The following is a 13,697-nucleotide window of genomic DNA, read 5'->3' as shown; positions in this document are numbered from 1 at the left end:
TACAGCTTCTGGACCCTGACAAGCACAAAGCCCCCTCAGTGGTTCCTCCATTCAGAGTGCTGGGGCCTTGGTCCCCAAGAGAAGAGGGGGGGTAGCCTGCACTGAAGAATCTAAGACACTTACCCTGACCCATTCGTTTCCATGTGTCCACCAGAAGAGGTATTGATGGCAAATGGCCCCCGTGATGCCCCCTGTTCTGACCAAACCACCAAGATTCCCAACAAGCTCAAATACTACAGAACCAGGCCACACCCTGTTTCCTCTGGTGCTGAGAATCAGAGAACTGTCAGGAACTTCGGCCTTCTTCCCAGAGAAGCCCCCCTCAGCCTGAGGGGGTCCAGAATCCCACCTCTGCCTCTCCATCCTGCCATGGCAGGTTTGACCCAGCAGCCACCCCGGGGCACTGGGCCTTCACCCAACACCCTTCCTACAGGCACTGCCAGTTGGCAAGTGTCCCTCACCCAGTCAGCCCCACCAGGACCAACAATCAGGATTCAGGCTGCTTCCCCCAGTAACCCGTCACAATTAGCACCCATCTGTATTTGGGTTGGGGAAGGGGCTTGGAGACAGAGCAGGAGAGTAGGGGAGCTGCTGAGAGGTTACGTGTCCTTCTCGCTCCTCCTATCACCCCTGCCCAGGGCCACATTCCCAAGCTATGACCTATGTTTCCCAGCATTGCCAGCGAAGAAGGGGGGGGACCAGCAGAGGAGGGGGGCCCATCATTCAGGCTGGCTGTTAGGAGGTGGGGGTGGGAAAGGAAGTCAATCAGAATGGTACTTGGTGAACATCTGCTCGGGGCTGGGCCACTAACTGGTGCTGAGATCACAAGCATGACCCACGGAGGCGGGCACCCCCTCCCCTCTATGGAACCTGGTGAACTTCAGGGTCACCTCCAGGTTGGACAGCTCTAAGGCCACTCATAGCCCAGGGAGGGAGAGCAGAGATTAAAGCAGATGGGCCAAGTTTGCAGGGAGCCTCAGAGACTCCTGGTGGTGGCTGGGGGAACAGCACCCTGAGGGCATCCAGGGACCAGGGAACCCAGCGTTCTCAAGGCCCTCAGAGAGGGGCCTGTAAGAGCAGCCTAGGCAAGAGGCTCAGGCTACAGAGAAGGCAGAACTAGGCCTCTTCGAAGCAAGGCCATGCCCCCACCCCTATTTCCCCCAGAACTGTGTGGATAAGGAGGCTGATCAGGATCTCTGTCTCTGGGTCCCAGAGCCTGCGGGGTTCCACCAGACTTCAGTATCATCCCACTTTTCATTGGCCCCACCACCAAAACCATCTTTGTAAGCATCCCTACATTCCAGCCTTGCTCCACCCACAAGCCCAGTTCTCACTGTTGGAAACACTGTCAAACCAGCAAGGGAGTCCCCCAAACCTAAGATGCACTTATCTGCACCATGTAGGTGCTGCCCCTACACACCCCACCACCCCAAAACATGCTGACAGTGTGCACGTGTCTGGCCTTTCAACAGTGCTCCCAGGTCAGACTCACTTGATGAAAACACTGGCATTGGGGATTCCATAAGTGGGGGCGTCCTCCCTCCCCAGACCAGTGCATCCAGTTCAATACACGTCCCAACATTCCCTGAGGCGTTCTCACAATGGATACTGTCACAGCCACTTTACACGAAAGGCGTCACGCAAGGCCCTGTACATCAGGGATTCTCAGAATGGTGCTTGAACCACCTACATCAGGACTACCTGGGAGCCTGTTTAGACTATAAACTCCTGGGCCTTACTCTAAACTGAGAACTTAGATTTCCTGAAAGAGAAGTCAGGAAACTGCATTTTAAAAAAGCACCCAGGCGATTCTTATGCACATGAGAGTGTAGGGACCCCTGTGATCCTCATGGAAGGAGGATAACCCAAAGAGGTAGTATCACCACGTCCCACCTCACTCAGCCACCAAACTTCCGGGCAGGGCTCAAGCTCGGGGATCTGACTGCACAGCCCACATGCTTCCCCCTGTACCGCCTGGCCTCCCACCTGGCACCAGGTCCCTAACTGCAGCAGTGGTTCTCAAAGTTCACCGCGCCCAGAATCACCCAGAAGGCTCCTTAAACCACAGATCGCTGGGCTCCACCCCAAGCTTCTGATTCTATAGGTCTGGGATGGGGCCAGGAATATGCATCTCTAACACGTCCCCAAGGTGATGCAATGCACCTGGTCTGGGGACCACACTTTGAGGACCACAGCTCTGTGATCTCCTCTGTCTCCCAAACTCCGCTCTTAGGCAGCTGCTCATCACCCTTTGCAGATGTGTCTCGCCCAGCTTCTGTGTGTTACCAGGTTGTTCCAGGGGCATGGAAAGTCACGAGGGTCTCTACCCCCACTGCCACCTCACACTTAGTCCCTGCAGTCCCCCAACTGTCCAGGAGGGCCTCCAGGTGTGGCTGCAAGGGCTAAGAGTAGCCAAAGCATGGTCATACACTCAGGAGCCTTCTGGCTGTTAGGAATGACAAGCCAGAGACACACATGACTATAACAGAAAGCAGGAGTCAGATGGCAACTGGGGCATGTAAGGGCCACAGGAGTGCAGAGAGCAGGACATTACTTTTGGCTCAGGGAAGAAGGGGGAACTGAGGGAAGGGATGGTCCTAGAATTAAGAGTTTGGTTTAAACAGGAAAAAGCACTCCTGGCAGAGAAAACCACATGAGGAAATGTTCAGAGGCAGAGAATATGTGCAGAGAACTGTAGTTCAACTCTCTGGGTAGGGAACCGGGTCAAGAAGAAAGCAATGGGACCTGACGATGTTAGAGCAGGTCCCTCCCGATGCCTCAGCTGCCTGCAGCCACCCTCAGACCATCTTCAGGTCCCAATGGTGGAGGCCAGCCTCAGGACTGTGGCCTTCACTCTGAAGGCAAAGGGAGCTCCTTGAGGCATGTGGAGAAGGGAGTAGCATGCATTAGGTTAAGAGGCTTGCGTGTGGCTGGGCCATTCACAGTCTGCTCTCCACATGGACTGTCTCAGTAAGTTCCTCCAGACGCGATTTCTTTAAACGTCTGCTGTGGTAATCCCACCACGGAAGTGAGGGAAAAGGAGGACACAGGCCCACCTATAGGTGGGAATTTCCATGGGTGTGGTCATTAGTATCTCCCCTTGGAAAAGGAGAAGAATTGTGCTGAGAATGTTTTGGTTTAAAAACGCACAAGGAGGCAGAAAGCATTTCACGCGGTCAGCCTGACCTAGCTATGGAAGGTTATGTTCTTACACATGATTATTCAGGGCTGCTCTATGTTAGATGAACCATTGGGGCCCACAGTAAATTAGGTCTCCATTCTTCTGATTGGCTGCATGCAATGACCCCCATTCTGAGGTAGCAGCCCTGGGAGGACACCTGTTAGGGACAGACCTGCTTCCGGTAAACAGAAGTGGAGAGGAGGGACAGAGTCTGGCCAAGGGACCATGCTGTTTTTAGATGTTGTCCAAACCCCACCCCTATGGAGGGGATCTTGGAATGCCACACGGCTCTACCAAGGATGGAGAGTGGGGCCATGTGGCATTCCAAGATCCCCTCCATAGGCAGCCATTCCCTTCACAAGGGAGAACTTGCTGTACCAGGGCCAAAGCCAGGAGAAGAGGGGGGCAGACAGTGGTACTATAATTTCTTTCCTTTCGTTTTATATTCATGAACCCCTAAAACTGCCTCTTTTCTGTGGTGATGGAGCTTTGCTAAGCCACATCCTCTGGCCAACACGTCCTTATCTAAATCTTCAGCCTCACAAAGCTTCACAAATCTTACCAAGGAAGCAACCCAGGAGTTATAATGATCCTAGCTGTACAGAAAAAAAACATGGTGGCCAGCTAAGGTAAAATGAAGAGGCCAAGGTCTCAGGTGGAAAATGCTCGAACCTTGGGCTCCAATATGTGAGACCTGTGCTTGAGGGGCAGACTGCAGGCGGCAGGATGGGGGCCCAGGTGCACGGAGCGTCTCGCGGTCCCCTTCCTCCTGACCAGAACCCTTGTGGGAGAGCCAAGGGTGCAGAGAAACACAGCAGGGCCACAGCCTCGGTGCGGGGGAATCAAGAGAGGAAGGTGAAATAAATCCCAGTCTGACCCACTCACAGAGAGCATCGGCAGCCTTGCCCTCTACACCCCGTGAGCTCATGAGCACAATTCGACCTGAACACTGAATCTCTTCCAAGTAGAGGAAAACGGACAGTACGGTGCAGTGGTTAGGAGTGTAGACTTGGGAGACCCAGAGATAGGGTTTCAAATCACAATCCAGCCTCCCAATGACCCCTGCTCCTAGAGCTGAGCACCCCAAAAGGGGAACCACTAGTGTGGGGACAGAGCCCCAAAGAGCAGTTTCCAGGCTTTCGGCCTCACGAGGAAAGGTGCTAGCTCGGGTAGTAAATGGCGATCAACTGTGATTGGATGGCCATCAGCTGTGGCTAGTTGGCCGTCAGCTGTAACGAGTGAGCCACTGGCCACTAATATAACTGCTGTGGCTATGCTAGCAGCAAATGGGGGTTAGCAAGAAGATGGTGGCTGAGCTGGCAAGCACGGATTGCAGCTAGCAAGTGGGGTTGGTTGGTTGGCAGAGAAGTGGATGAAAGGTTGCAGATAGTGTGGCTCCTGCTTCCTATGTCTCCAACCCAGCCACCAGCGAGAATATAGTGGTGTGACTCCCCCATCTATGGCTCCGTGGGTGTTCCTTTTTGTCCTCACCATGTCCTGCGTTCTTATGTGGGGAGTGGGACCAGAGACCCCGCCTGACACCCTGCATGACACATGGCATAGCGAGCAGGGTTTCTCGCAGGCCGCCTGCACGACACATGGTGCAGCGAGCAGGGCATGGTGCCGGCCAAAGCTCCGAACGGCGGTGGAGCAGTTTGTGCGTATGAACACTCGGTCTCAGGAAGACCAGGAGGAGCGGCTGCCAGAGAGCTGGACCCCCGTGGAGGGGTGGAAAGACGTGGATGGTTCCCCAACCAGCATAGGCCAGAGAAAGCGAAGGTCGTTGTGGCCCTGTGGGCTGGGAAGTTCTTGCTGAGGCAGCCCGGATGCAGGACTTGTAGTCCCAGGAGGAAATGCTTGCTGAGTCTTCCTTGGGAGATGAGGTCAAGGTCGTCCCTCACCCCCAGGACAGCCCTGGCGAATGACTATGGACTATGGGGAATTGCCTCCATCCCTAATTTAATGGACAGCTTGACTGTTTGGAAACATACCACCATGTAGTGGGACTGGCGGATGTTTGCTTTTGTGTCTTGACCGGCCGCCATCGAGAATATGTAAGCACCTTGATGTGAGCCACTGTTGTTCCAGCATGGTACCCTGAGAGGCCCAGAGAGAGAGTGGCAGTGCCGTGAGAGGCCCTGGCTGTGTCCAGGAAGTCTGGCTGTGCCCAGAGAGAGTGGCAGTGCCGTGAGAGGCCTGGCTGAGCCCAGGAAGTCTGGCTGTGTCCAGAGAGAGTGGCAGTGCCCTGAGAACCCTGGCTGTGCCCGGGGAGACTGGTTGTACCCTAAGAAGCCCAGGAAGTCTGGCTGTGCCCAGAAGGATTGGTGGTGCGCTGAGAAACCCTGGCTGTGCCCAGAGAGCTTGGCTGTGTCCAGGATATTGCATTCACCTCCAGGCTCCTCGCACAGGGCCCCTTGTGGAAGACGCTTGTCGCGTAGATTGTGAGGCGAGACCCTGTAGAGGTGAAGTGTGGGGACAGAACCCCAGAAAGCAGTTTCCAGGCTCTCGGCCTCACGTGAAAAGGTGCTGGCTCAGGTAGTAAATGGCCATCAACTGTGATTGGATGGCCATCAGCTGTGGCTAGTTGGCCGTCAGCTGTAACCAGTGAGCCATTGGACACTAATATAACTGCTGTGGCTACGTTAGCAAAAAATTGGGGGCTAGCAAGAAGATGGTGGCTGAGCTGGCAAGCACGGATTGCAGCTAGCAAGTGGGGTTGGTTGGTTGGCAGAGAAGCGAACAGCAGGTTGCAGATAGTGTGGCTCCTGCTTCCTATGTCTCCAACCCAGCCACCAGCGAGAATATAGTGGTGTGACTCCCCCATCTATGGCTCCCTAGGTGTTCCTTTTCGGCCTCACCATATCCTGTGTTCTTATGGTGGGGAACGGGACCAGAGACCCCGCCTGACACCCTGCATGACAACTGGCCACGGAGACTGTTTAAACATAAAACAAAAGGAAATGAAAAATTCACTCTTCAGTCACACCAGCCACAGTTCAAGTGCTCAGTAGCCACATGTGACTAGTGGTTACCATATGAGACCGTGATATGTAGAACATTTCTATCATCATAGAAAATTCTATTGATTAGCACTACTCTAGAGCAATTTACTGAAGCTTTCCAAGTCTCAGTTTTCTCATCTGTTACATGGGCATAATCATAGAACCTATTCCACAAGGTGGAGTAAATGTGAGAACCCAATCAACACAGGGCCTGGTACATACGAAGTGCTCAGGAAACGCTAACTAGCCATGTTATTTTCATCTGCTATCCACACTAGGTTTCTTGCTTCACAGGTGAGTATCTCCAACTCCCTAAATCACCTGTTACTTATAGCATTCCTAGGCAGATTACAGATGCTCAGTGAAGGTGCTAGCCTTGTGCTATCTCAATGTCACTTTACTCGCCACGTTTTCATCTTCCCATCTGCAAACTGGGAATATCACCACCTGTCATGTCCCTTCAAAGGATACACAGTTGACCCTGAACAGCACAGGTTTGCACTGTGAGAATCCACTTATAATACACGGATTTTTATCCCCTAATTTATCTGCGCAGTTCAAACCCATGTTGTTCAAGGGTCAACTGGCAGCTGGAAATCTGCCTCCGCGGAGGACCCGCTAAGTTATATGCAAGAACAGTAGGTGCCCCTAACTTAGTTCAAGGCTCAATTACATATGGTGTGAGTGACGTAGCTCAAGTAAGGGAAGTGATGTTAAAGGGTTTGGGAAAAAGTACATGGCACTCCCCAAACACATGAGACTGTTTAGAGAGACGTAGCCCTTGGCATCCAGTTGGTGCTCAATAAACGCCTGTGTGATGGATGCAGGCAGCTGCGAAATGCTTAGCGCCGCACACTTCGCACACACCATTCCCCCGTCCCTACCCCAATCCACACACACCCTTTGGGAACTTGACAGTGGTGTCAGCAGTTATTCAGTGGGGTGGGGCCAGGTGGGAGGGACCCAGGGTTGCCTGGGGCTGCCAGACCTAGAGAGGACAGACCCTGCCCACCCAAACCGCAGCACCTCACTAACTACATTCTCCAGTTACCAATTCCCTGTTTCTGTGGTTCCCAACCAGAAATTAAGATCCGCAGGCCCTCAAAAGCAAGCCCTGTTGGAGTGGACAGCCTAAGAAGGCACCGGGCAGCCACCCTGGTTACCAAAGGTGGGGGGTGAGGAGCAAGAAAAGGAGGTGGTTCCACAAGGCCTCTCCCCACAAGACACTACACACTCCTACCCCACCTACAGCCACACTGCCGCACACCCTTCCCTAGCCCCAGTCCCTCACTCCTTAGAAACAAAGGCCTGGGACCCTGGCCCTTGCCAAATGTCCATGCCACCCACTGGTTCCGCCCACTCCTGCTGCTCTCTGGGACCAATGGCCCCTGTCCAGCTTCTCTGGACCAAACAGTGCCTTGTAGGGTAAGAAAGTCTGCTTCCTCCAGGAGAGCTGAATCTGGATCCACGTGCCTGCCCCTCAAGCCTGGGGCCTGGAGCCAGCCTGACTTTCGGGCGCTGTTCTCCGGCTGCAAATCCTGGTGTAATTGACTGATGCGAGGCAGCCTTCATGGCTCCCCAAGATGGAGGAGACACAGAGATGCTGTGAGAGGCTGAGGACCCAGGGGCTGTGGGCATGGCAAGGGTGGGGAGGAGACCCCAAGGCACAGTCTAAAGAAAGGGCAGAAAAGGAAAAGGCAGCTTCCCAAAGCTTCAGAGCCTCACTGTGCGCTACAGCACCCCCTAATAACACTAGTAACTAACATTTGTCTGTAGCTTTACAGGTCATAAAGCTTGTTCACACATTTGCTTTCTTTCATGAGAACAGCACAATTATCTCTGGTTTACAAATGAGGAAACTATAATGCAGGGAGGAGGTTCCTTGGGCAAAGACAGAAATCCCAGTCAAGCGCTGACAGCTGCCTTGCCCCAAGCCTCCTTCCCAACCTTAAAAGGCTCCCAAATGGCCCTGAGCCAGCATTGGGGCACCTCCCCACCCCCACCCTTCGCCAAAATCTCAGTCCAATCCAGGTATCGACCAGAGTCCTGGAGCCAGGCCTGGGCCCCTTAAGGGGAGCTGGGAGTTGAGTCAGAAGCCAGACTCCAGAGGTAATGGAAGGACAGAAGCACTCTATGGAGGGAGGGGTATATTTCAGTGAGGTGCGAGGGGTGAGAAGGAAAGAGCCTAAAACCTGGGCTCCTGGAAGGGGTCTGTAAGCTAGGGGGTCTGTTTGCCCTTCCATAATGCCAGACAGGTGTAACCCAAAGGATCTCCTGCAGGACTGGCACTCAGGTCAGATATCACCAAGAACTCCCTAATTATGAAGGTGTTGAGGCCCTGGGAACACAGCAAGACAGGCTCTGAAATCTTGTCTCCTCCAGGGCTGAGGGAAAGAAAGGGACAGAACAGTGTGTGCTGTTCCCCCTCCTGGCATGCCAGCCCCTCCTGCTGACTGTCTAAATCCCAGCCCCTTTCAGGACTCTGACGTCTCTCAAGCCAGCATCCCACCACACCAGCCGACTGTGTCACTGTGCTAGGTACATGGTACATCTGCCCTGCACTGTCTTCCGACATAGGTCCTCTAATCGAGGTTCATCACCCAGTGGTAATATCCTTGAGGGCTAAGTTTGCATCTTTTCTTTCTGAAATCCCCTTTCCCAGCTTCATCTCCCCCCAGCCCCCACTGCCCAGGGTCAGCACACTGTCAGGCTCAGCAACCTGAAGGAGTTGATTTGGCCACACACACGGACACCAGTCCAGCCCTACCCTGAACCTGAAAGAAACTGGGCTTAAACCCAAAGGAAATAGTCCGACACCAAGTGAGGACTTTCATAAAAATAGAAAACAAGGCAGCTTCAGCCACTACCACCTCCCAAGGGGTGCTCTCAGCTGTATCCTCTTTAGGGCTTTGGATTCAACAGAAAGAGCAAGGAACGCACTTAAAAGCACGTCTTTTTACTGGGGTGGGGAGGTGCTGTTCTAGAGAGGAAATGACCTCAGAAAGTTCCTGATGGCTTTTAAGCCCGTTGAGCTGGAAGAGTCTTTCTCTCGGAGACTCAAGGATAATTTGCTTTCCCCACAGGACCCTGTTCAGGGAAATGCCACGAAAGGCTGGCATTTAGACAATGTCTGAAGACAAATTGCAGTGACTTTATGAATTGACCAGCTTGGTGTGTGCCTTGGGAATTTGGCCTCTGACCTAAGGACAAGGCCATTTAAAATACTTCCACCAGAGCAGCCAACACAAGAGAACACACTGCACACTGGTTGAGAGCCAAGCTCTAGGCTGGGAATGGTAAAGGAGCCTAGGCCCACAGGGAACAGTCACTGTTCAGCCCACCCAGCCCCAGGGCCCAAAGGCTCCTACCAGGTCTCACGGCCAGCGTGGCAGCACAGCTGGCCTGGCCCAGCTCATTGGTGGCAGTGGCTGTATAGTTCCCAGCGTCAGCCGCCTGGGCCTCGCGGAGCAGCAGGGTGTGCCGCTCGCCCTCAGCCCGGATGAGAAGGTGACCATCACTGCACAGCACAGACCCATCCTTCTGCCAGGACACTGCGGGGAAGCATCAGGGTGACCGAACTGCCATGGCCCACAAGGGCCCACTGGGACCAAACTCCTCCTACCCCACACATCCTCTCCCCAGCCTAGGGAATTTGGAGGACTCCCCTAACTCACGGAAGCCCAGGCCTGCCCTCCCCCCGCTCAGGGAATTCTGGGAAAGCTCTAACACACACACACATACACACACACACACACACACACACACACACGTCAGGCCATTCTGCCCATTCCTGCTGCTCTCCGGGACCACTGGCCCCTGTCCAGCTTCTAGAAGTCCACTGGACGCAGGGGGCCTCCGGCCATGGAGCAGATGATCTCTCCTCTTCCTCCATCCCTCCCTCCAAGGATTTGAAGAACTCCCCCTCCGAGTCTCAACCTGAGCTGGGCCCCAACCCCAGAGCTCACCTTGCGGTGGAGGGTTGGCGGTGATAATACACTTGAGTAGCACGTCTGCCCCTGGGGCCACCACTGCATTCTGCAGGGGGATCTCAAACACGGGGGCCTCCAGGGGCTCTTCTCCGGCAGACACATAGGAGTCGTCTGAAGACTCTGCCGAAGAAAGGATGACAGGGTAAATGGACCTGGTCCCTGTGAGAATGACGCAAGGGTAGAGGGTGCGATGAATCCTGAAAAGCGAAACCCAGATGGAGGGGCTTCTAGAAGGCGGGGGGGGGGGGTGAGGAGCAAAGGTCTCTCTCCTGCATATCCTGAGACAGAGAAGAAAGGAAAGCAAAAGGGGGGGTTCTCAAGCGAGACAGGGCAGCCAGAACTCTGTATTAGTATGGCTACTCCTCAACTGCAACCTCAATTAAAGTGTTGGTTCTGAAGGAAGGCAGGGACTCACGCTGTGTCTTTACCCAAATCGGTCATCAGGGACAGATCAGGCCCTGAGGGGCACAGGATTTTACAAGCTTCCACACAGAGAGGGCAAGCTAATGGCAACCTGAGACTTAAGCAATAATAATGGTGTCACAGGGCAACATATAGTGTACTGTCAAATTAGTTATGCCGCTGGATTCAAAAAAGGGAGAGGCTGGTGGGTACTGTAGCCATCTGAGAGGCCCCCTAAAGATCAGCTTGGATTCTGTCCATTCACCAAACAGTATCACTGCACTGCACTGACTACATACAAAGCACTGTTTGGTACCCGGAATATAACACAAAATAAGATGTGGTCCCTGCTTACAGGACGCTTGTACACACAGAGATCTCTCTGGGTATTTTCCAACGCTGATGTTCTGTAAGTTAGACAAAGCGGAGTGCCAAAAGAGTAGTGAGAGTCCCAATTATGCTGTCTTCTAGCTACATAACCTTGGGCAAATTAGATAACCTCTCTGCACCTCAGTTTTGTTATCTGTAAGATGGAGCTGATAACACCCAACATCTTGCAGAGCTGGCCTACAGATTAAATTAACACCCCTAAGGGCCCAGTTAACACAATGCCTGGGACATGGCTGCAATCATGGTGGCCAGTAGGATGATGAACAGGAGTCTAATCATCTCTAAAGGTTTTGAGGTGGCAATACTTACATGAAAAATAAAGTAATTCTGCTGAAGGAAAATACAGGATGGTAAGTGCAATGAAAGAGACACTGACAGGGTCTCCTAGAAGCAGCTGGTGGGGCATCTGGCCTGGGGAAGCAGCAGGGGGTGGCAGCAAGTGAAGGATGGCTTCCTCTGCCTTGCTCCAGGAGTGGGCCCCAAGTTGATGTTCAGGATGAGCAGAGTTAGGGGAAGAGGCATTCTGGCTGTTGGCCATCACCCACAGGAAGATGGGGAGACAACAGAGGCTGGCATGTGACCACAGTCACCTCAGGGATGCAGAGACTCAAGGATGGGAATGAGGACCATAGAAGGGGAGGCTGGGTCAGATCTTAGTGGGAGGGATGGGTCAGGGAATGGTGCCAGGATGGGGAGGGCAGAGATGAGAGTTGGCTGGTCCAAAGCTTGCCTGTAACAGGGACCTGACAAATTATTTATTAAGACAGGCTTCCATTTCTTCCCCCACAGAGGAGTGGGCTGTGGAGGAGCTCTTTAGATCTCCACCAGTGTCCTCCATCAGTTAGGTCCTTGACTCTATAGACTAGAGGGCCACTGGACTCAGGAGGCCTATGGCAGGGATCTGGGCTTGGGGTCTTTGCTCACATCTTGGCTCCACACAGCCTCCATCAAAACACATTCTGCCTCATCAGCAGGCAACTTTTAGCACAGGGACCTTCACAACCCTTCACTCAAACTTGAGCTGGGGTCCACGCCCTCCCTGGGAAACCATGCCCTCGCAACTGCCTGCCAGCCTCCCTCACCCCGAAGGCCCTCTCACCCATGTCCCAGCAGCTCCTCAGGCCTTACCAAGTTCAGGCGAGGTGGGCCGGGCCCTGCGACCTCTCCCCTGGCTGCGGGCCCCTCGGCGGTCCCAGGGCCCCCAGGGACCGTCCTCCTCAGGCCCTCGGCGCAGCCTCTTCTCGGCCTCAGGCCCCGCCCTGTTCTTCTCCAAGGTCTGGGGCACAGCAGCGCCCTCCTGGCCCGGCGTGGCCCATGGTAGGAAGCGCACGGCCTGAGCCGGGGGCTCCCGCTTCCGACCCTGGGGAGCTTTCGTCCTGCCTTCGGGGGTATCGGCTGGGGCGGCGGCCGGCACCGGACTCCGGCTCTCCTGGATGGCTCTGCCCCGGGTCAGCGGGAATTGGTCCCGGCGCCTAACCTCCTGCTGCGGGCCTTCCCCCAGCTCTGTCCTGCCCGCTGGTCCGCGGCTCCGGGGCCTCCCCGGCTCGTCCCCGGGCCTCCCCGCGACGATCGGAGGCGGCGGCTGGGCGGCGGCAGGGCTCACGGCCCGCGAGGTCTTGGGGGTGGAGGGCTGGGAGAAGAGCGGGGGTTCGCCAGGCTCTCGCGGAGACGGGGCGCGCTGCAGCGTGGCGCGCAGGGACTCGTGTGAGCGCACCAGCTCCTCCCGCGACGTGGAGCGGCGGATGCGGCCCAGCTCCTGGGCGAAGCGCAGCTCGAGGTCGGAGGCCGCGCTGCGCTGCCGCGTGCGCTCATCCAGCGAGGCTGCCTTCTGCTGGAACAGGCGGCGCCGCTCGGCCACGCTGCCCGCCGGCGCCCGCAGCTCCTCCTGCGAGGCCCCGGGCGAGCCCCATGGCGCGTCGCCCTGGGACTTGGGCTGCTCCAGAGAGCGGGCCTTGCGCAGGGGCACCCAGGGCCGCAGGGGTGCCGGCGGCGAGTCGCTGCGCTCCAGGCTGCGCCGTCGCTCCTCAAAGAACTGTAGCTTGTCCAGGATGCGGGAGCTGGCGCGCACCAGCCGCGGCGAGCGGCCCTGCGCCGACAGGCGGCCCGAGGCCTCGCTCAGTGGCGTCTGGGGCCGGGACTCGGCCGTGCCCGCTAGAGAAGGCCCCGACGACTTGGCCTTCTTCCCTCGCTTCTCTTCGGCGGTGGTGCCTTCGGGCAGCACCAGCTCCTGGGTACGCCGGTGGGGCGATGTAGGGGTGGCAGGGGGCTGAGCGCTGGGCCCCGGCGGGGGCCGCTTACCCACCCGAGGGGACGGTGGTGGCAGCAGCGCGGATTTGGAGGGAGGAGGTAGGGTCGGGCGACGTGGGGCTTCGCTGGCCGGCTGAGGCTGAAGGTCGGGCTCCTCCCTGTGCAATCCGCTCTGAGGGACGCTGCTGAGGAACCGAGACGAAAAGGGAACAAGATTCAGGGGGCCTCTCCTGCTAGACCTTCAGGAGACAGGAGTTGGGCAGTGGGGCATGCTGGGAAGGCTTGGAGGTGACCTGGGCCAGACCTCCGCCCCCTCCCCGCAAAGAGGAAGGCACAGCCAGAGCAGGTGCTGGGGAGAGGCGGTGGCTCGGTCCAGGTACAGACAGCCCCAGGGGCTCGGGCCAGCCCCCTCCCCCCAGCCATGGAAGCTGGGAAACGGCAGAAACAGAACGTAGCAGCGGTGGGAGAGAAAAGAATGAGGCTTAG

General features: G+C 55.8%; 1 protein-coding gene across 8 annotated transcripts in view; it reads right to left on the bottom strand.

Moving 5' to 3' along the window:
- Positions 1–13,697, bottom strand: part of SPEG (striated muscle enriched protein kinase) — a gene marked incomplete at its 5' end in the record, with an annotated part of 56,875 nt that overhangs the window by 30,835 nt on the left and 12,343 nt on the right. For 7 of the 8 annotated variants that reach the window (XM_081052593.1, XM_081052599.1, XM_081052600.1 and 4 more), the window contains 3 exons: positions 9,552–9,734; positions 10,149–10,292; positions 12,093–13,396. In XM_081052593.1, coding sequence (XP_080908719.1) covers positions 9,552–9,734; positions 10,149–10,292; positions 12,093–13,396 — 1,631 coding nt within the window. The remainder of the gene's footprint in view (positions 1–9,551; positions 9,735–10,148; positions 10,293–12,092; positions 13,397–13,697) is intronic. The other variant, XM_081052598.1, reaches the window with a different exon arrangement.

Source organism: Rhinolophus hipposideros (assembly GCF_964194185.1).
Source record: "Rhinolophus hipposideros genome assembly, chromosome: 6".
NCBI lineage: Eukaryota > Metazoa > Chordata > Mammalia > Chiroptera > Rhinolophidae > Rhinolophus > Rhinolophus hipposideros.
This window is presented reverse-complemented; position numbering and strand designations above follow the sequence as displayed.